The 24,490-nt window shown below is 38.2% G+C and overlaps 1 protein-coding gene across 2 annotated transcripts in view; it reads right to left on the reverse strand.

Moving 5' to 3' along the window:
* The window catches only part of SLC25A26 (solute carrier family 25 member 26), a 136,205-nt gene that overhangs the window by 110,404 nt on the left and 1,311 nt on the right, over positions 1 to 24,490 (reverse strand). For both annotated transcript variants that reach the window (XM_053219108.1, XM_015072445.3), the window contains exons 2-3: positions 10,994 to 11,150; positions 6,659 to 6,768 (exon numbers count right to left, since the gene is read on the reverse strand). In XM_053219108.1, coding sequence (XP_053075083.1) covers positions 6,659 to 6,768; positions 10,994 to 11,150 — 267 coding nt within the window. The remainder of the gene's footprint in view (positions 1 to 6,658; positions 6,769 to 10,993; positions 11,151 to 24,490) is intronic.

Genomic DNA, 24,490 nt, shown 5'->3' on the forward strand with positions numbered 1-24,490 from the left:
AAGAGACAGAAAATTCTTAAATTGAAGAAAACCTGTCCTTCAACATGGCAAATTAGTTTTCAGGCAAGAGATCCCTGTGTGGCCAAGTTCTTTTTGCTGCTTGTTCTCAACAACATACTATAAAATATAAAATATAAACCAAATACTGAGTTTATGAGAATATTTAAGGTTAAAGCAATACACAATTCTAAAACAATGTGAGGCAAGGGCTGTCATAAGAACAAACTCTCACAACCTGAGACAATAAAACTCTCACACACAACTTGTTATTCTTTAGTATATATACTCAAAAATTACTGCATGTAAAGAGGTTCTAAAGCCAGAACATAATCACAAAAAACAATCTGAACCTTGGGTAACAGCTTAAATTTTTTTTGTTTTTAAATGAAGTATAAATTGGTTTTAAATTGCAGTTTAAACTAATTTTCCAGTACAATTCAAGCACCGGAATTCTTACTTTGGGTAAGAGCAAAGGGAACAAAAATGCCCAGAAATTCTATGCAAAATGTCCTCATGTTCATTTCCTGGAGAGACGTTCAGGGGTTTCATTAGAGCCCTAAAGGGGTCTGCAGCTCATAAAGGAGTTACTACTTTGTGTTGCTTCCTACTGCTAGTCTCGTCACTTTTCTAACTTCGGTAAATCATGAAGGCAATTTTTCTTTTAAAAAATTCCAGAGTTAACTTGGGACTTGGGTCCTGCAAAATCACTTTTAAAACAATATCAAAGCAAGTTTTATAAAATCAACTTCAGTGAATTTAGTGTTTCTTAGGCTAATTTCAACATTTTCAAGGAACCATACAACAGATTTCTCACATCAAGAAATTCATTGATGTGAGATCTTGCCATTTGCAACAACCTGGATGGACCTAAAGACTGTAATGCTAAGTGAATTAAGCCAGTCAGAGAAAGACAAATACCATATGATTTTATTCACATGTAGAATTTAAGAAACAACAGACATAAACAAAGTTAAAAAAAAAATAAGCAAACAAACAAAAACCACAGAGAGACAAACCAAAAAACAGACTCCTAACTACAGAGTACAAATGGACGGTTACCAGAGGGCAGCTGGGTGGGGGTGGGGGTGGGGGCGCGATACGTGACATGGATGATGAGCACAGAGTAATATATACAATTGTTGAATCACTATACTGTACACCTGAAACTAATATGACACGTATGTTAACTATACTAAAATAAAATTTTTTTAAAGAAATTCATTTTATAGAAATGGAAAAGTATAGTTTCATATATCCCAGATATACAAAACAAATTTTTAAGATGCAAAAATACCAAAGAAGACCAAAGATCATCTTTGTCCCTAAATGATGTAATTAATTTGACTACATTCCCTTAAAAATAACTTTCTTTTAAATTGTCCTAATACTTCCCAACTCGTTCTATGAGACCAGTTTTATCTTGATACCAAAACCAGAAAGGCACAAAAAAAGTTAACTACAGACTTGTATCTCCTATGAACAGAGTCCTCAACAAAATACTAGTAAACAAACCTAGCACTAAATAAAAAGTATTATATACCATGATCAAATGAGGTTTATCCCAGTAATGCAAGAGTGATCTGAAAATGTCTGAAAACCAGTTAATGTAATACACCATATCAGCAAAATAAAAAACAAAAACCTTACGATTATCTCAATGGATGAACAGAATCACGGACAAAATTTAGCCCTTCAAAAATTAAAAAAACTTCATCCAACAAACTAGGAATAGAAGGCAACTTCTTCAACTTGATCAAGAACATTTATGAAAACCTCACAGTCAACACCATAGTTAATAGTGGCACACTAACTTTCTTCCTGAGTTCAGAAAAAAGGTAAGGATGTCCACTCTTGTCACTCCTATTTCTACACTGTACTAAAGCTTCAAGCCAGGTCAATTAAGGCAAGAAAATGAAATAGAAAAGAAAGACATAGAACAACCCCTATTTGCACATACAAATAGAGTGTACAGATTTTATGTACAGAAAATCCTAAGGGATCCACTAAACCACTTTAGAACTGATTGAGTTCCATAAAGTTGCACAATACAAGATCAATATATGAAAATGAATGTATTTCTGTAATTAGCAATGAACTGAAAATGAAATTTTTAAAAATTTCCATTTAGAATAACATCAAAAAGAATAAATTACTTAAGAAAAAACGGGGCGCCTGGGTGGCTCAGTCAGTTAAGTATCCAACTCCGGCTCAGGTCACAATCTTGTGGTTCACGAATTCGAGACCCTTGTCAGGCTCTGTGCTGATAGCTCAGAGCCTGGAGCCTGCTTCAGATTTTGTGTCTCCCTCTCTCTCTGCTCCTCCCCCACTTGTTCTCTCTCTTTCTCTCTCTCTCTCTCTCTCTCCCCCTCCCTCCCTCCAAAATAAATAAAGCAAAAAAAAATTTTTTTAAAAAGAATAAATTACCGAGACAGGCGCAAAACTTATACTCTGAAACTGTAAGACACTGTTGAAAGAAAATAAGACCGAAATAAATGGAAAGACATCACTTATTTATAGATCACAAAGTTTAATATTTTTAAGATAGCAACAGTCTCCAAATTGATTTGCAGAGTCAGTGCAATCCCTATCAAAATCTAAGTTGCCTTTTTTCCAGAAGTTGAGCAGCTGATTCTAAACTTCATGTGAAAATGCAAGAGACGCAGAATAGGCAAAACAATCTTGACAGAGAAGAACTAAGTTGCAGGACTTGTAGTTACTGATTTCAAAACTTACCACAAAGCTACACTTAATCAAGTCTGTGTGATACCAGCACAAGGACAGATACAGAGATCAACAAAACAGAACTGAGAATCTACAAACAAACCCTCACATTTACAATCTATTATGTTTTGAGAAGGGTGCCAAAGCCCTTTAATGGGTGGAGAATAGTCTTTTAACAAATGGGGCTGGGTCAACTGGATATCCACATGCAAAATTCTGAAGTTTGACTACCTCACAGCAGATACAAAATTACTCAAAATGGATCAAAGACCTAAAAGTAAGAGTTAAAACTAAAATTCTGGAAAGAAAGAACAGGTATAAATCTTCATGATCTCAAATCAGGCAATGGTTTCAAAGATGTAACACCAAACCATAAGCATTAAGTAAAATAAAACAGGGAAAATAAAAAATTTTAAATTTATGCTTCAAAGTGAAGAAAATGGCAAGTTACTAAGAAAATGGAAAGACAAAGCACAATATGGTAAAAAATTTTACAAATTATAGGCCTCATAATGGACTTGTATCTAGAATATATAAAGAATTTCCACAACTCAGTAACAAGACAACCCAATTAAAGAACAAAGGATCTGGATATGTCTCCAAAGAAGATAAGCAAATATCTCCTAAGTACATGAAAAGATGCTCAAAATCATTAGTTATCAGAGAAATATAAATCAAAATCACAGTAAGATGCCACCAAACATCTATTTGTGGACTATAATTTATAAGACAGATACCAAGTCATGGTAAGAATGTGCAGAAACTAGAACCCTTATGCACTGCTACTGGGAATGTAAAATTGCACAGCCACTTTGAGCAATAATTCCACTCCTACGTGTACATCCAAGAGAAATGAACACATACATCAACAAAAAGACTTGCACAAAAATGTTCATGAAAGGAACATTAGCATAACAGCCCCAAAGTGCAAACAACCTAAGTGTCCATAAAATAATGCAAATATTCAAGCCACACGGAATATTAATTGGCAATTAAAGGAATGAAGCCCTGACAATGCTACAACATGGATAAAACCTTGAAAATATCATGCTAAGCCAAAGAAGCCAGTCATAAAAGACCACATGTTGAGGCTTCCATTTATACGAAATGTCCAGCATAGGAAAATCTGTAAAGACAAAAAGTAGATTCGTGGTGGGAAGGTTGAGGTAACGAGGAGTAACTGCTAACAGGTATGATCTTTCTTTCTGAAGAGATGACAATGTCCTAAAATTGCCCATGGTGATGGTTGCACAACTCTGAACATACTAAAAAAAAAAACTTTTGATTATACCTCCAAATGAGTTATATAGGTTGTGAATTACATTACAATAAATCTGTTATTTTTAATTGTCTTCTTAAAGTTAATCTGTACTTTTACTTTTCTATCATGATCTCTGCTTTCCCCATTCACTGTATTTTCAAGTAAAAAATTAGATTACAAAATAGCTTATAGATTCTCATCCAACTTTTCTAAAAAAAAAAAATACTGCATAGAATACAAAACCACAATGTATCACATATTTAATGTAAATCTTATGAAGCCTGATTCACTTTTCAAATTTCCTCATGTAAACATATACCACTACTTTTCTAAACAGAAAAATCATATAAATGGATGAAATGATAACAGGCTTATATACTAAGACCCTTCTCTTCACTTTGTCGTCCATTCTTGTTAATGTGCCCTGCCCATAACAAGGTTCTGGGTTTAGTAAGACTGCATAAACACCAGACCATGTAATTTGAAAATAACAACACTAAAGAACAGACAACTTCTGAATGGATACACGAAAATATTTTATTAAAGGATGTCTGTTAGTACTGAGTAGGAGGGGTTCGAAGAAAGCTGAGTGGGTGAGGGCAGTGGGGAACTTTTATTGGTATTGTAACTTTCTCTGTGTTAGTTTGGGTGGAAAAAATATCTGTATTATTTTTTAATTACAAATAGTTTATCACCTACATCATGATTTCACTTTCGTAATGAATTATTTACGAGACAAATAATTGTTTAAAACACATGGTAGAGATGGACTGCCTATCTTGTCACTGCTTTCCAATTTTACTCCATCAGATACCAAATGATCTATATGACATTGCCTCTTTACTACTCGTTGAAATTTGCATTGTTGTACTACTGGATCATACATTTTTATTAATGTTTCAAGTATGCTTAAAAAAAAAAAACCTGAATAGGGGTGCCTGGGTGGCTCAATAGGTTGGGCATCTGATTTCGACTCAGGTCATGATCTCACAGTTCATGGGTTCGAGCCCCACGTCAGGCTCTGTGCTGACAGCTCAGAGCCTGAAGCCTGCTTCGGATTCTGTGCCTCCCTATCTCTCTGCCCCTTCCCTGCTCATGCTCTGTCTCTCCCTCTCTCTCAGAAATAAAAAACATTAAAAAAATTAAAAAAAAAAAAAAAGACCTGAATCATCTTTAAGTCTCGGTTGCAGAGCTCAATATATATCCATTAGCCCAATCTTGCCATTTTCATTTTTAAATCTTCTATGGTCTCGATAAATGTTCATGTCTGCCTAGTCTCAAGACTTTTACAAATAGAAGTTAGTATCTCCAACAAAGATTATATGTCTGGTGGGTAGGGGGAATGAGTGAAAGAGATGATGGGGATTAGAGAGTACACTTATGAAAAAAAAAAGTTAAATTAAATTTTTAAAGATTACGGTTCTATTCATTTCTCCTTATAATTCTGCCCATCTCTGCTTTATTTTGAGACTGTATTATTTACGCCAGGTCCAGGTTTATTACATCTCCCAAGATAACTGTTCACTGTATCACTGTACAACGGTCTCTTTGTTTTTTTACTTTCAGTCTTTTTTGCCTGATATTGACATTATTCTATCAGCTCTTTTTCAGTTTGTATTTCTGTATCAGAGTTGATCAGAGAAGTAGAACCACTATAAATGATAAAAATGAAGAGTTATTGGGGTGCCTAGGTGGCTTAGTCAGTTAAGTATTCAACTCTTGATTTTGGGTCAGGTCATGATCTCACAGTTAGTGGGATCAAGCCCCATGTTGGGCTCTGTGCCAATAGCACAAAACTTGCTTCAGATTCTCTCTTTCCCTCTCTCTCTGCCCCTCCCCAGCTTGCACTCTCACTCTCTCAAAATAAATAAACTTAAAAAAAAAAAAGAATAAAGAGTTATTAAAGGTGTGAACAGTATTTATGGGAGTCGATTAAGCAGGTTACATAGAATTGTTGCTTCCACATCCAGTGTTAGGAAAGAAATCAGAGAGCAGGCAATGGGGTGGATGAAATGGTGTGAAATGGGGAAGGGCAAGGATAAACCGCCACACTGGTTTCTCATCAACCTTCATGATACAGGTTACCTGCAGTATAAGCTGGCATCCTTCACCGCACAGACAACACATTTGACTCAGAATCTAGAGAAGCTGACAGAGAAGATCCAGTAGGAACTGGAGAGGCTGGAGACCAGAGAGGAGGTTCATAAAATGCAACAGTGCCTGACTCTAACACCAACCTTCTGAGCACCGACACAACCGTTGCTTCATGTCCAACTTATGACTCTTGTACAAGTTTCTCTCGTAGCCAGCCTAACCTGGACCCATCCTGGAAAGGGAGTTCTAAGAAATGGAGTTCCAGCTCATTTATGTTGACACAACACAAAGCCACCACAATTTCCATGGATATCTTCTTCCATCTCTTTAATTTTATTCTTCGTGCAATTACATTTTAGGCATGTCTTTTGAAAACTGCACATCACTGGATTTTTCTTTCCTCCGACCTAGACTCTATGTTTTAACTATAATGTTTAATCCATTTACATTTATTGGAGTTTATGACTTTCATAACTTAAAAATGAACTGTCTTTTAAAAATGAAATGAAGTATTATCTGTATCAAAGATATAAGCACGGTTTGCATTCCTTAAGTATTTTATATGCATAACTTGTTACTTACCACTTCTCCAGCAGAGGCAGCCAACATATGCTTCACGGGCATCAAATATGAAGACGAATCAGTATGTAAAAACCATTTCACATATTCATAGGTGATAAAAAAAGCAGCAGCTGAAATTTAAAACAAGCCAGTCTTTCACAAAGTATAAATATATATTCAAACTGTTAAGCAATAAGTTTCTCAAAAAAATTAAACTCTAATTATTAAATTATGAGGTAACAGATAAAGATAATAATTTAACATGTATTCTTCCTTCCTGCCCTGCTCTTGCAGAATCTACTGAACCCATGTTATAAAGCCAATCCCAGACTTATGAAAATGTACAAGACATGATCCCAGCCCTGAGGGAGCCTGACAGCTAACCCAGCATTCACCATTTTGTATCCAGTCACTTGATATTTTTTAGTAAGCTTTCTAGAATGAGATACGAATTTCTGTGATCCAAAATATCTTTACATATAGTAATAAAATAATGAGCTACATTGATTTATAGACAGTTTAAGATTGGAAACATACACATTAAATAAAACATCTATTTGGTAAGTTTTATTTCTGTTCACTCAAAATAACCATGGCTACCTTTTACTACATCAACTCACCTTTACATCAAGGAAACAATCAACTATTTAATTCCAACTGTAAATCAAAATCTCAAAAAAGCTACCTATCACCAGGAACTAACCTTAGCTATATAAGAGGGCTTTAAAATCTGCCATGTACTGTTAATCAAAAGATGTCTATCACTTCCATAAAAGATAAGGCCTGAAAGATAAATGAATGACAAATTCATCTTCTGAAGGACATCTGAACACAATCACATTCAAGTCTAAAACGCTCAAAAAAAGAGCTTGATAATGAAAACCAGTTCTCCACAGTTAAAATCAACAGGCTTTTAAATTCTCCTCAGGCTGCTAACAAATAAACACGAGGCCAAATGAGGAGGCACACTGTCCCAATGCAAACAGTTCTATACGATTAACCTAGGTCCCTATTCCCACAGTGGTTCTCAATAAGGCTTTTTCTACTTTAGCACACTACACGTACAGCTAGAATATCTGCAACCTCATTCAGCTGTAAGTTGCACCTGCTGCACATTTCACCCTCCACCCCCCTTCTCCTTTCACCTCCAGGCAAAGGAGAAAGTGCCACAAGTTTCTACGTTTACCTGGTTAACCACCTCAACCTAGTCAGACTGTATCGCTACTTTTGTGATAGACAAAATTCTTTAGAAATGTAAATCCAAAAAAGAAATATAAATCCCAAAACTCTCCTGTGTGACACCCAAGAAAGCCCCACTAATTGCAAATGATGTCACAAGGTTCCAAGTGAGGCTATGGACAAGTTACAACAAAGAACAGGGGTTGGGCTAACCTACAGGGTCTGCTAGCTCTTTAAAAACAAAAACCGGGGCGCCTGGGTGGCTTAGTCGGTTCAGCGTCCGACTTTGGCTCAGGTCATGATCTCTCGGTCGGTGAGTTCAAGCCCCGCATCGGGCTCTGTGCTGACAGCTCAGAGCCTGGAGCCTGTTTCAGATTCTGTGTCTCCCTCTCTCTCTGCTCCTCCCCTGTTCATGCTCTGTCTCTCTCTGTCTCAAAAATAAATAAACGTTAAAAAAAAAATTAAAAACAAAAACCTATGGTTTTGTGTTCCCTTTTAATTTTTTTTTTTTTTGAAAGAGAGAGAGAGAAAATGAGAACGAACAAGGGGGAGAGGGGCAGAAGGAGGCTCCAGGCCCAGCACAGAGCCCAACTCAAAGCTCCAATTCATGAATCATGAGATCATGGCCGGAGCCAAAATCAAGAGTTGGATGCTTAACCGACTGAGCCACCCAGGCGTGTCCCCTAAGTTCCCCTCTAAATAAGAGTAAGGATCCTGAAGAGGGGTCTTCTGCCTCTTCTTTCAACCCTCAGTTCTCTTCATCCCTAACTCCTGACCCCTGCAGAATATTACAGTCCTCCCTTATCCTTTCTTCCAAGCCCCCCAGTGTGTGCCTGAAATGATGGATAGTACCAGACCCTATATATATTTTTTTCCTGTACATACCTATCTGTGCTAAGGTGTAACCTATTAATTAGGCACGGTAAGCGATGATAACAATAAACAATAATAATACAATAGACAATACAACAATAATAAAATAGAACTATAACAATATGCTGTAATAAAAGTTATGTGAATGTGGGCTCTCTCTCAAAAATACCTATACTGGGGGCATTTGGGTGGCTCAGTCGGTTGAGTGGCTGACTCTTGATTTTGGCTCAGGTCATGATCTCGTGGTTTGTGGGTCTGAGCCCCACTTTGGGCACTGGGCTCGCGGCATGGAGCCTGCTTGGGATTCTCGCTTTCTGTCCCTCGCCTGCGTGTGCTCCCTCTTAAAATAAATAAACTTTAAAAAAAATACCTATATTGTACTCACCTCTCTTCTTGTGATAATGTAACATGATAAAAATGCCTACACGATGAGATCAAGTAAGATGAATGGCGTACACACTGTGACATAGCATTACACTACTAATGACCTTCTGATGATGCATCAGGAGGAGGATCATCTACTTCTGGAGCACGGTTCACTACAGGTAAATGAACCACTGAAAGCAAAACCACGGATAAGGAGGACCACAGTATGTTCTCAGAAGAGTCTACAAACACTGACTATTACATTGGTGTATGGTACTCAGATTACAACCTAAACTATAACCTTAACTTAAATAGTACAAGAAAAAAAAAAAAAAAAAAGATGCCAGATAGAAAACTTCAAGTCACCAAAAACTCCCAGAAGAACAAAAAGACCATTTCTGAAACGCAGGCACTATCTACCCAGCATCACTCATCCACTGCTGTTCAGGAGATGGTGAAAAAACAAAAAAAGTACGGCAAGAAAAACATTTTCTCACATGTGCAAAAGTTCAAAACCACATGTAGCTAAAGTCCTAGTGGCAAGAATTTAAAATAAGTCCCATGAGCCTAAAACACCATGGGCTCCTTGGACTACTGGTAATACTACCAATACTAATTCCTCGGTGCAATATGTATGAGAAAAAAAAACTTTAGAACAATGAATACTATAAAAACAGACTTTAAGCATCAATGCCAAGGCCACACCTGAGCCCAATGAAATCACATCTCTGGAAATGAGACACCAGTGTCCGTACTTTTTTAATGTCTTCAGGTGATTGGGTGATTGTACTGTGGTCAAATTTAGGAACCACTGTCTCTCTTCCACATATAGAACTGGACTTGGCAGGGAGTGGGTACTAATGACTTGCTACAGTCAATTACTAAAAGTAGTAAGACAAATAAAATTCAAGGATAACCTCAAAAACAGTTGGCTGTTCTAAGGGCTGTTCTTAGAAGAAAGGGCTTCCCTTTCTTCTAAGGGAAGAAACCAAAGGACCAAAACAGTAATTTCTCTCTGCACTACCAATCTTTATGTGAATACTGTGCTCCAGATGAACACAGATGGACATTTAAATGCCAGGTTACCAGGAAAGAATTGCTCATGAATTATCCTGAGAAAAAAGAAACCAGACTCTAGAGGTTAGGAATCTCCTAGAGCTGAGGTTCTGTAACCGGGGATTGGGGGATGGGGGAGGGTTTTGTTTGCTTGGTTTGCTTGAGTACCACTGAAACCATCAGTAAACAATTAAAATAGTAAGTATACTAACAAGTGGATTAAATAAAACAGATTATATTGATTACAAAATAAGGCCATAAATCACATAATGTGACTCCAAAGCTACAACAAAAGCAAAGACATTTGAAGGGGAGTATCCAGGAGAAGGTTAGTGGGAAATGGTTGCATCATACAAGCGAAATTTAGTTAAGACAGAAAAGGTTTAAGGCCTCTTAGGTTCACCTGCTCCAAAAGAATCTCCAAGGCAGTAGTTATTAAACTCAGCTTCACATTGGAATCACCTAGGAAGCTACTAAACCTCCTGATACCCAGGCAAAACCCAGACCAATTAAATTTACCGGGGTGACATAGGCATCAGTATTTTTTAAAGCTTCCCAAGAGATTCCAATACGCAGGCAAGGTTGAGAACCACTACTCTACGGTATGACAACCAATATTACAGTAACATTTTCAAGCTTCTAACTGGGGATTTTAACAGGAAAAAACATTTAAAAACCATTGTACTTCTATTACAAGTAGAGTGGAACAGGATCTCACACTAGCGATTCAAAAGCAATGGGTTAATGAATAGAAAACAAATTCAGAAGATAAGCTACAACACAAGAGCAATTCTACACGGGGTGACACCACATACCATCCGGAAAATAAATCTCATTATGTTGGCTTTCTAGCAGGGACAAGAATATCAACATAAATTTTACCATTAGGAAAAGATCCAATAGCAGCAGAGGGAACGCCAGCATATATTCCACGAAAACCACCAGCCTTATTAAATCCTTGTGGACTCTGCAGCCTGGTTTTAATGGTATCCAGAGGGTATAATATCAAGTCAACAGAGACACCTGCTACCCCACCAGCCTTTAAAAAAAAGAGAGAGAGAGAGAAAGGAAAATAAGGTTACAATCAAAGGTTACCCTGCCATTTGGGGGGTAGGGATAAGAAAAAGGTAATCTTTAAAGCACATTTTTCATACCTGTTGATCCACAACTTATTTGGTATAGTCAAACAAAAGACCTTCTACCTGAATTTATAAATTTTCCTGGGGAAATAATGATTATTGTGCTATATTCTTAACTTGTAATTTTTCAATATTTTTTTATTTTTTTTATTTTTTTTTAATTTTTTTTTTCAACGTTTATTTATTTTTGGGACAGAGAGAGACAGAGCATGAACGGGGGAGGGGCAGAGAGAGAGGGAGACACAGAATCAGAAACAGGCTCCAGGCTCTGAGCCATCAGCCCAGAGCCTGACACGGGGCTCGAACTGCTGGACCGCGAGATCGTGACCTGGCTGAAGTCGGACGCCCAACCGACTGCGCCACCCAGGCGCCCCAATATTTTTTTTATTTTTAAAATCAAATTTAAATTCATTTTTAATACTTTCACACAGTTCAAAAAGTAAACAAGCAAACAATCTCAGAAAGGTTAAGAGTCCAAAGCCTCCTTCCCTTGCAATAACTCAGATACCCACTTCTGCTGTTTGCTTACTGGATCCTTCTGAAGTTACTTTAGGTATATACAAGCAAACACGAATATGTATTTTCCTTTTTTTTGAAAAAGGTATATACAATATGCAGTGCACCACACCTTACTTTTATCACTTAATTTATCTTGCTGATCTTTCCATATCAGACCAAATTTATATTTTTGTCTTTTTAATAAATGAGTAGTAAAACCGAAGTAAGACTTTTGGGGGGAGACTGTCATTTTAAAATAGGTAATGGGGAGGTGCCTGGGTGGCTCAGTCGGTTGAGCATTGGACTCTTGATTTAGGCTCAGGATGGGATCGAGCCCTGCATCGGGCTATGCACTAAGCGTGGAGAGCCTACTTTTCTTTTTCTCTCCCTGTCTGCCCCTCTGCCCTGCTCGCTCACTCTCGCTGTCTAATAAATAAATAGGTAATGGTCCTTGGGAACTAGATCTGTTATTTTAAGATTCATACATCTAAGGATTCCCGTAGTATTCTCTCTCCTTTATATTTAAAAATTCCTTGATAATTTTTTAATTAAGTAAATAAAAGCAGGGCGGGGGAGCTAAATTCCTAGAGAATATTAAAACCAGGTCCTAACTAGTCATCTCCCAAGAGACATCATGTTGCTTTAGAAAGGTGCACTTTAAAAACTAAGTTTTCACCTAATGATTACAGTGGAATATATGTAGAATTTTTTTTTTTTTAACTGGTTACAACTTAGTCAAAGCAAAAAGAAATTCAGGAAAACAATTTTAGGTAAAAATATCAACTCAAGTAAAGAGTCAAAGGTCAATACACAGTCTTAGGGCATCATTTAAAAATGTGAATCAGGGGCATCTGGGTGGCTCAGTTGGTGAAGCGTCTGACTCTTGATTTTGGCTCAGGTCCTGATCCCAGGGTCATGGGGTCGAGCCCCACGTCGAGCTATGCACTGACAGTACAGAGCCTGCTTAGGATTCTCTCTCCCCCCCACTCTCTCTCTGTCCCTGCGCCACTCACACTCTTTGTCTCAAAATAAACATTTTTTAAAAATGTGAATCAAAACCTGTTTCCCATGGGCAGACAGAAGAATTACAAGGAGGAAAAAAAGACTTTCAATACGGTTGCTACATAGTACTTTTTAAAACTAATCATTAACTTTTCTTATCCTCCAGATTTTGAACCACATGGATATATTACCTATCAGAAGGTAGAAATATACTTTTTAAAAAACTATACATTAAAAACTAAGATGCAGAAAAAGAAAAATCAGTATTATTCAAACATACAGGCAAAATTCAAAATGATGAGTTTTTCCATCCTTTGGGTATACGAAATGCTCAGATGGTACAAACCTCAGTACATAAAAAACACTGCTCTACTTACCACTCACCATAAAACCAATAAAGAGTTCACTGCAAAAATGAAATTACTCTCATGAGAAATCCAGTCATTAACTAGCATAGGTAAATTATTAAAAATTATTTTAAGGGGCGCCTGGGTGGCGCAGTCGGTTGGGCGTCCGACTTCAGCCAGGTCACGATCTCGCGGTCCGTGAGTTCGAGCCCCACGTCGGGCTCTGGGCTGATGGCTCGGAGCCTGGAGCCCGTTTCCGATTCTGTGTCTCCCTCTCTCTGCCCCTCCCCCGTTCATGCTCTGTCTCTCTCTGTCCCAAAAATAAATAAACGTTGAAAAAAAAAATTATTTTAAGAGAAACAGATAAGCTCATTACCATAAACATTAATACTGTACTATATGATCAGCCTAAGAAACATGACTGAATCTCGTAGATCATGAAGGTCTACTCTGCAAATGACCTAAAATGAGGTCACTAAAACATTACAGAGATGTGCCAGAAGAAAACCACAAGAGGCAGTAAAAGAATGACAAAACGCTGGGCTTTCTTTCTGGAAATAAAGGTGGCCTTTTCTAAGTCATAGGAGTATGTTCATAAGTAATGTAGGCCAGTAAAAAAAGGAGCCAATCTCTTCCAACATTCTTCTCAACTATTTTTAAAGGGTTTTTTAAGATTCAGTACATAAATAAAATATTTTGCATGCTCTTCATTTTCTTAAAACACAAGGAAAATGAAAATCCTGGTGGGAATGTCTGTTCAGACTAGATTCTTTAAAAACATTCTCTACTTCATTCTGATTTTCTCTTTAATCCTAGGAGAGGGTTCGGAGAGATGCTTGCCATCTACTGCTAAGTTTTAATCAGAAAGTTAATTAGTCTTTCAATCTATTTGGCTACTCTGCATGCATTGATTCTCTAATGCTTCTTTCATCAGAATTCTTATCTTCAGAGAATAAAATAACCAGATTCAATCTGTTTAGCTAGTAAAACATGAATCAAAAGTTACTAATTGCTTCTGGAGATTTCAAACTTCTAGAAGTCAAATGTCATTTAAATTCATGAGACTGAAAAAAAACAAAACAGCTAACAGAGAATAGAAAAATAGAATAAAAATACCTATGTATTTAGCCACACAGCAACAGATTTAAAATTTAAATAAAAACTTTAGGGAGTGCTTATAACTTTACATTAATACTGTTTTGTACATAATTATGTACAAGGGGTGCCTGGGTGAATCAGGTGGTTAGGCATCCAACTCTTGGTTTCAGCTCAGGTCATGATCTCACGGTTTCACAAGTTCAAGCCTCCTATCACAAGTTCAAGCCTCTGATAGCACAGAGCCTGTTTGGGATTCTTCCTGTCTACCCCTCCTCCACTCACACTGTCTCTGTCTCTCTCAAAAATAAATAAAACTAAAAAAAAAAAAAATTATGTACAAAATGCCCATGCCACTATCAGTTGAATATAAAGAACTCTATTAAATTCTTTCATTCTTTAGTCAGAGAAATTGTTTTATTTATGATCATTTATCAAAAAGGTTATCAGGCAAACGATTAGTTTCAAGATCTGTGGTAGCTGACACTGAAAACTTCAAGTTAAGAACTAGACAAAATTCGGGGCACCTGTGTGGCTCACTCATGATGTCACAGTTCATGGCATCAAGCCCTGTGTCGGGCTTTGTGCTGACAGAGCAGAGCCTGCTTGGGATTCTCTCTGCCCCTCCCCTGCTTACGCTCATGTGTGCACACTCTCTATCAAATAAATAAAAACACTGAAAGAAAAAAGAACCTGACAAAATCCAAATATACACAACATAACCCATGTAACCAGTAAGCCTCACTACAACATACCAATGTATTGAGAACTTAACATAAAATAGGCCTCTAACTTAATAAAGTGTGACAGGCTGTAGAGAAGAAGTATCTAATGAGTGCTTGGAAATTACACTGAGAGTTGAAAAAAATTCAAGATCACGTGCTATAAAACCTTTATTTCTCAAACGGAGGCCGGTACAATACCAGAAAAATGTCACTGCTGCTCAACTACGGGACAAAACCAAACCACCTGTCTAATTTAACTAAGCAGAATCATCACTGGCCGCAGGACTATACCACAGCTAGGAGGAACCAGTCACACCATGTACATGGCTCTCCTAGAGAACACCCCTCCTCGGGTTTCTCCACAACAAAGGAGCCACTGCCGACTTCACCCTCCTGGGATACCAGTTCTCTTCCCCACCACCACTCCTCCTCCCTGCGGAGCTCCTGGGCTGTCTACACTCATGGCAGCAGCATCTCTGTGAAATGCAAATTTCAATCTCATCTTGCCACTCTCCAGCCTGTAAGTCTCCCAACCTTTCCAAGAGCCCTTAGGATGAAGAACGAAATCACCGCACAGCCTACAACTCTGGAAGTTCTGGTCCCCAACTCCCCCTTGGCTCTACCACCACTGCCCACTGCTGCCCATTGCTTGGCACCTTCCCGCCCCCTTGCTCTCTCTTTTCCTCCATGTCATCTGATTCTCTTTTCCTCCATGTCACCTGACCCTCCTCATGTCTAGGACTGTGTACACATGCTCCCCAATCTCCGAGTCTAGGTTTAGACCCTCTTGTTTGCACATGCTGATCACAGTTTTAGTTCTATAGTTGAGCATCTGACCTTTGATGTGATTGATGTCTGTTGATCCCACCAGACTGTAAGGTTCAGACCTGTTCCGTTTACCAGTAAGTTCCCAGCACCAGCACATGAGGCACTCAATAACCATCTGAAGAATGAATGAATTAATGGCCCTAATAAAAAGTTACTACCCATATGTTAGAAGGTACTACAAATCAACCTTAAAAAGGTACATTGAATTAAAAACAAACTACAAAAAAATAAATAAAAATAAAAACAAACTACAAAACAAAGGACCATGCAATACCCAAAAGAAAAATATAAACAGCCAACCAAATTATGAATGTGTGCTTCCCTATCATTAATGATCAAATAAAACAAATCAAAACAATTTCCCCATAAATTAAAAAGGTTAAAAATATGAAGAATGATTATGGGCACTATTAGGGGAAACAAATTATTATAATCTTGTGAAGGACAATTTGGCAAAATGAAAATTTTAATTTATAAAGCCCTTGACCTGTGATTTTATTTCCAAACATTTCTTCCACAGAAATAAGTGCATAAATATACAAGACGGTTTACTACAGCAATTATTTATAACAGTAAAAAACTGGCAGTAGTCTAAAGGTCCATCCTTGGGATCTTGTTAAATAAATTCTATCTGAGTAACAGACTGCTACAAGCCTTTAAAAGAAAGAAGTCAATCTGAACTCACTGGCACAGAAATATGTTATATTCATAAATGAATTAAATAAGCTATAGAAGCATATATGCCATATAATCTCACCTTACAAAGAAATGTGTATGGATCTATACATATGCCTAACTTGAACTTTGGAAGCATACACACTGAATTCCTCCAAGTTATTACCTCTGTCGCAAGAGATTGGGAATGACTAGTATTTTTACCGTCTCACTAATTTTTGTATTGTTCCAGTTTTATAATGAGCATTATAAACTTATAAAGTAAAGATTTCAAATAATATTGCTCCACCAAAAAAAAAAAAAATCCTAATTCACTGATTGCATGTGGTATTGAGTTGGCACTTAGTAAGAGGTAACTAAGAACCCTTACCCATGTTCATACCTACCCAGCTTCATTTTGCATACTCTTATGGTCGGTGAGTCTCAGGAACCTGTTTCCCGAACATTACCTACAACTTCTCACTTCTGCCCTCCTGCTTTAGTTTTCAGTGTGGAATGTCCTCTCTTTGCCCTCTGTCTCCCGTTTACAGAAGGCTACCTACTCCCCTGCCGCCACCACACACACACACACACACACACACACACACACACACACACACACACACACACACCCCTGCCAAAATCCTATCCACTGTTAAGGCTGTGACCAAATGCCATGAGCTTCCTAAAGTCCTTCCCAAGCTCCCGGTGAGAATTAAATGCTACTTCCTTGACTCCCCGACATAACCCCATTTAGATTTCACTTTCAGTACTAAATAATCATTACATCTGACCTGACATTATGATCCTTCAGAACAGAAGCCAGGTCAGTCACCTTTGCTCTCCTAAGTATCTAACCCGGAGCCTCATATGTAGCAGGGCTTCAGCACTAGTTTGCTGGTCTGAATCAAATGGATATGGGAGATGATGAGAAAACACTTTATAAAAAGATTAAATGTTCGGAATAAAAAGAGTAAGTCACTCTTTGTCCCAATTGTGGTTTGCCAGAGCACTTGTGATAGCTGAAAGCCAGTGCCATCTGTCTGCTACTATACTTCTTAGCATTCCATTTAAACAGATAGCTTTGTGATCTATTTAGGGTGACTTCTCCAGAAATTCTGCTGATCATCACTTCCCAAAGGAAAAGGCCACGTAGGTTGTTTTGTTTAGTGAGGCTATTCTCAAGAACACAGTAATGTTTTGAGTACCCTTCGATTTCTCCAGAAATTCTTTCAGATTAACTATCGCCTAAGAACAGAGCTTTGACATCAGACAGACAGACCTGGCTTCAATCTCAACTGGGTCTCCTTAGGAAAGCTATTTAACCCTCTCTAAGCTTCTATTTCTTCATACATGAAATGGGGAAAATAATAGTACCTTACTACACAGAGTTTTTCAAAATTGAGATTATATTTTTTAACAGTTTATTGTCAAGTTAGCTAACGTCTGCACAGTGTATTCTTGGCTTCGAGGTAGATTCCCGTGATTCATCATTTACATACAACAGCCAGTGCTCATCCCAACAAGTGCCCTCCTCAATGCCCATCACTCATTTTCCCCGCACCCCCATCAACCCCATTGGTTCTCTCATTTTTTCTCAGTATTTGAGTCTCTTATGCTTTCCCTCCCTCTGTTTTTATCTTTCCTTCCCTTTCCCTATGGTCTTCTGCTAAGTTTCTCAAATTCCACGAGTGAAAATATATCTATATCTTTTTCTGACTCACTTATTTCACTTAGCATAATACCCTCCAGTTCCATCCACATTGTTGTACATGGCAAGATTTCATTGTTTTTTCATTGCCAAGTAGTATTTCATTGTATATACAGACCACATCTTCTTTATCCATTCATTAGGTGATGGACATTTGGTCTCTCTCCATAGTTTGGCTATTGTCAATAGTGCTGCTATAAACATTGGGGTACATGCGCCCCTACAAATCAGCACTCCTGTTTCCTTGGGATAAATTCCTAGTTGTTCTATTGCTGGGTCATAGGGTAATTCTATTTTTAATTTTTGAGAAATGTCCACATTGTTTTCCAGAGCGGCTGCACCAGTGTGCATTCCCACCAACAGTGCAAGAGTGTTCCCCTTTCTCCACATCATCTCCAATAGAAGTTGTTTCCTGAGTTGCTAATTTTAGCCACTCTGACCACTGTGAAGTGATATCTCAACAAGGTTTTGATTTGTATTTCCCTGATGATGAGCAATGTGGAGCATTTTTTCATCTGTCTGTTAGCCACCTGGATGTCTTCTTTGGGAAAGTGTCTATTCATGTCTTCTGCCCATTTCTTCACTGGATTATTTGTTTCTCGGGTGTTGAGTTTGGTAAATTCTTCAAAGATTTTGGATACTAACCCTATATCTGACATGTCATTTGCAAATATCTTCTCCCATTCCGTTGGTTACCTTTTAGTTTTACTGAGTGCTCCCTTTGCTGTGCAGAAGCTTTTTATCTTAATGAGGTCCCAATAGTTCATTTTTGCTTTTATTTTCCTTGCCTTCAGAGACATGTCAAGTAAGAAGTCACTGCAGCCGAGGAAAAGGGAGATTAAATGAGAATTAAATACAATTACGTGAGCCTGTTACACACTTGTATATAATAAAAAGCTGGAAACGCCAGTAAAAAACTGCAAAATGCCAGCCTTTATCACTTATCAGTAAATAAAAATTATTATTTTTAGTATGTTACTATAAATATCCTTCAAAGTTTCCTGGATGCAGTATTTCTGACATGACTATTAAAGGCCATGAAAAGACTTAGGTGATAAAGATTGAAGATTACATTCATATATTAAATTTAATAAATTCATATATAAAATACATAAATTGAAGTCTTTTATTAGTAATAATGAATTTAAATTTCTCCTCAAATTCTGCCTCCTGGACAAGAATCACCTATGGACACACTCCACACAAAGCCAAATCATGTGATGCATGGCAGGAACAATTCAGCATCAACTAAAAAACTTGAGAAATACATACGTTCAAATTCCTTTATAACCGTTAGATTTGAATTTATGGGTTAATTTTTTAGAAGCAGAATACAAAGGGCCCCTGGTTGGCTCAGTTAAGGGTCCAACTCTCATTTTTTGGCTCAGGTCATGATCTCACGGTTAGTGAGTTCAAGCCCACATCAGGCTCCATGTTGGCAATAGGGAGCCTGCTTAGATTCTCTCTCCCTCTCTCTCTGCCCCTTCCCTGCTCACTCGCTCTCTTTCTCAAAATAAATAAACTTAAAAAAAATACAAAACTGCAACTATAAGACTTGCTGTGAAAAATGTGCACAGGCACATGTTAAAGTGCTCAGTAAATGGCTACTTTTCATCACTATTTGCTACTGCATGGCTAATTTTTGTTTCATTTTCTTTTTAACATCTGTCTCCTACTGGACTATAAAGCACGAGGGCAGGGGCCTTACGTTTGAAGCACTCTTATCCACTACCAGAGCAAAGGCTAACATATATGTCTCGTTGAACAGGTAAAAGATGCCTGATTTGTGGAGGTGAAAAAGGCCTGGGTGCAGTTTTTTCCTTTTCTCTATTTGACATTTCATTAGTGCTACTCAAATTCTGTATCATATAAATTTTCACTACTAAATTTTTATTTCAACAGGTAGCATTTCTTTCAGAAGTGGTAACAAAACATCACATTAACAAGTCTTTTGCAATTATCAAATACTAAAACATTCCTCCAACCCCCTCTTATGCCTAAAGAAAAATGAGAAAGGAAAAGCGGACCCATCTCCCAGTACGTGAGACACAGAAAAAAGGCGTCCACCAACACTGGTTCTCAACTGTGGTCCTAGATGACCGAGGGTCTCTGAGGGGACCTTGCAGGCTCCAGTGACTGATCAAAATTCAGAATACACTTGTGTCCAGGGTATAGCTCAACATCAAAACAAGCAAAAACGATCTGCTCACTCTGACTTAAAATGCCAAAAGAGAAAAAGTCACACGAAGCAACCTAGAGAATGTGGAAGCATCATTCCCAACTCCTTATAGATCTGGAGATAATATTTCATCATAAGATACTAACATCCCTTTACACCAGATTGAAAACTAGGAGGCAATCTTCGAGGAAAGAAAAATACATGGCAAATAACATGGAAAACTTCCCTTCAAAGTATGTCCAGTACTTCATCCTCTCTTTTCACTCTGTTTGCTCACCCACCGAAGAAGCCATAGCAACACAACCCCTGTCATTCCCCTCAAGTCACATTCTGCCACTGGTTCTCAGCCAAAGGTCAGGCCCAGGGAGAAGACACCAGTATTATGAAAGAACTTTTTCAGAACCACCTAAGAAAACAATTTAAAAATAAAAGAACAGTCAAGGAAACAGCCTATGCCTTACACAGGAAGAGGAGGCATGAATTCCAAGTACAAGAAACACAAGACATCCAACACCAGGGGTCATATTACAGTAAACAGAGTGACATTTTCCAAAAGTAGAAAATCAATAGAGGGAGCTGGCCAACAAAGATCAAACTGCAGCAAATAACTGAAAAGTGGGAACACTGAAATCTAGATATGCAGAGAGGCAATTAGCAAAGGCCAACTTATCAACCTAAGTGAGGAAAGCGGCTATCACCAAAAGGATGAAGTGTCCCAGAGGAAAGAACACCAGCAAAAGTCTTCCCATCAAAGAATTCTGACATACTTTCTAACATGGAAAGCACAGGATAAAATGTTGGAAGTGGATCCGAGGCTGTGTGACACTTTGCCGAGGCATAACAAAGATGCTAGTTCTATGTAAGTTATGTTACTAGAAGATAAGCACTGTTTGGGGCACCTACGGGTCTCAGTCCATTAAGTCTCCAACTTCCACCTAGGTGACAATCTCGCCGTTCCCAGTTGGAGCCCCGTATCCGGCTCTGTCTGTGCTGACAGCCCAGAGCCTGGAGCCTGCTTCAGATTCTGTGTCTCCTCCCCCCACTCACACTGTCTCTCTCAAAGATAAATAAATGCTAAAAAAAAATTTAAAAGAAAAAAGATAAGCACTGTTCAAATTCCTTCTGACACACTTTCACAAAGAAACTCTGTGTCTCTCATGTTGTAAATTACAGTTAAATATCAGCCTTACTATTTTTTTCATTTCTTTACACATTTACATCAACAGCAGGAGTCTGTCATTTAACAGTGACAAGAGTTTTTACAGGTCATTAAATAATCATACCTTTTCTCATCAGTTTTCAGGGCTACTTTGATAACCCAGGCAACCACCCAAAGGACCGCCTTTACTTCACACTGCACAGTGCCCACACTTGCCAAGCTTCTTTTCCCTGAACCGAGGACTGGCTCACAGTAACGACAGCAGGATGTTTTGGGTGTCTCATTCAAGTAACAAGCCAGATGAATTCATGAACTACAAGGACCGTGAAATCGTTAAGTACTGAAGGGGAGAGAAGAGGCAGGCAGGAAAAGAGACGTAATACAGGGTACGGTATTTATTTAAAAAAAAAAAAAAGTACTTTTTGTATCTTAAAAAAACCTAGAGAAAAAGTAATGCTATTATCAAAATTATTTTGTATTATCTTGGGAAATTTCAATAGTCCTTTTTTCATGAACAGATCATATTTTTATAGTTTTAATCAGGCATGAGCAGATATATCTACGTGCAGCCTTGTATTTTTTTCTTTTACAAGTATTTTCCATGTTATAGCACACACTCTTCACCAGCACTGTTGTTAATGGCCCATGAATCGCTCATGAAATGCATCTATTACCGTTTACCTAACCACTTCTCTCTTGTGTCACGTTTAAGTGGCTTTCTATTGTCTTCACTGAATTAAATGTTATGAACATCTTTAGGTTGCTAATACTTGGTTCCAACTGCTTTCGTAAAAGTATGAATCGGTCACTGTGCTCTGAGGTTTTTTTCCTTCTCAACAGCCTACTCTGCTCCAAATGAACACTAACATCCCAGGGGCTCTTCCCTTCTACTCTACGACCCTTCAATCCTCCTCGTGAAGCTTTAGGAAGCAAGTATTTAAATGACTGCTACATGTCAGGCTCTGTATTGCGTATCTAACATTCTCTCATTCAATACTTAGAACCTGAGCTTCAAGACCGGCAATCATTTACACCTATCTCTCATTCATTCTTTCAGTAAGTAAGACTGAGTACCTACAAAATGCCAGGCCCTGGCAGCACAGCGACAAGCAAAACACAACTCCCCCAGGAGCACCTAGCCTACCTCAAAGATACTCCCAGCCTGAGCGGGGGTGGGGGGGTGGGGGGAGGCCATTCCATTGCTGAACTACTTTGATAATAGAACTTTCTAATGACTTCCATTATGCTTCAAATGAAATCCAAAGTCCTGGGGCACCTGGGTGGCTCAGACAGTTAAGCATCTGACTCTTGATTTGAGCTCATGGTTCCAGAGTTTGAGCCCCCCAGTGGACTCCCAGCCCATGACTCAGAGCCAGCATGGGATCCTCTCTCTCCCTCTCTTTCTGCCTCTCTCATGCTCGTGCTCTTTCTCTCAAAATAAATAAACATTTAAAAAAAGAAAAGAAAAATCCAAATTCCTTTCCATGGCCCACAAAGACTCACCTCTGATACACGACCCCCTGCCACACTACCCTTACCCACTAGGCCTTAGCCACCACTTTACCATCCTCAATTCCTTCCACCTGAGGGTTTTCGTTCACACTGCTCCCTTTCAATTTTCTCCTCTGCTCCTGGAAGTGTCTTTCCCTTTCCTACCTTTCATGTCTTAACTTGATGTTACCTCCTCGGGGGCTTTCTTGGTCATTCCAAGAATCTCAAGAAGGTTCTCCAATATTGTTCTATCTCCAGCCCACCTCAGTTCATTTTTTAAATGGTACTTATGAGTTTGGTTGGTTCACCACCATACCTCCAAGGGCTAGTGTCCAGAGTGCCTGGTGGACAGAACACATGGCCGATAAACTGTGTGTGCTTAACAAACAAAATCATTCCTCTTTAGCTGGAATGAAATCTAACCTCCTCGAAACTTTTCTACTTATTGATCCTAATTATGCCTTCTGTAACTGTGGTGAAAAAAAAAGTATCTTTTGGCCTTTGTATCCTATTTTAATAAATTTTAAAACTACCATTCATTTGTTAACTCTGGCACTCACCTGTTTTTAGCAATGGCTAGCTACTGCTGCTGACTTCAGGGAGAGTATCAAGGAGTGTTTATGAGCATGAAATCCCATGTTACGCTGCCTGGTTGGAATCTGAGCTCTGACACTTACACACATGAAACAGATATCACTTGTGTGACTCTGGAGAAGTTACCTAACCTCTCTGTACCTCAGTTCCTCATTTGGAAAACTAAGATGAGACTTAACTGATTGTCATGGGAATGCAACCTGGTGCAGGCACTCTGGAAAACAGTATGGAGGTTCCTCAAAAAGCTAAACATAGAACTACCCTACAACCCAGCAATGGCACTGCTAGGTATTATCCAAGGGATACAGGTGTGCTGTTTAGAAGGGACACGTGCACCCCAATGTTTATAGCAGTGTTACCAACAATAGCCAAAGTATGGAAAGAGCCCACATGTCCATCAATGGATGAATGGATAAAGAAGATGTGGTATATATAGACAATGGAGTATTACTTGGCAATCAAAAAGAATGAAACCTTGCCATTTGCAACTAAGTGGATGGGACTGGAGAGTATTATGCTAACTGAAATTAGTCACTCAGAGAAGGACAAATATCATATGACTTCACTCATATGAGGACTTTAAGAGACAAAACAGATGAACATAAGGGAAGGGAAACAAAAATAATATAAAAACAGGGAGGGGGACAAAACATAAGAGATTCATAAATATGGAGAACAAACTGAGGGTTACTGGAGGGGGTGTGGGAGGGGGATGGGCTAAATGGGTAAGGGGCACTAAGGAATCTACTCCTGAAATCATTGTTGCACTATATGCCAATTTGGGTGTAAATTTAAAAAAATAAAATTAAAAATAATTTTTAAAAATAAAAATAAATAAATAAAAAAGACTTAACTGATTGTCAGAACTTGAAAAATCAATGTATGTAAAGAGCTTACCCCAGTTCCCAGCAAAGGAATCTTAATTGTCAAAGCTACTACTTCTGTCTCACTAGAGTG

This window comes from Acinonyx jubatus, chromosome A2, assembly GCF_027475565.1.
Source record: "Acinonyx jubatus isolate Ajub_Pintada_27869175 chromosome A2, VMU_Ajub_asm_v1.0, whole genome shotgun sequence".
NCBI lineage: Eukaryota > Metazoa > Chordata > Mammalia > Carnivora > Felidae > Acinonyx > Acinonyx jubatus.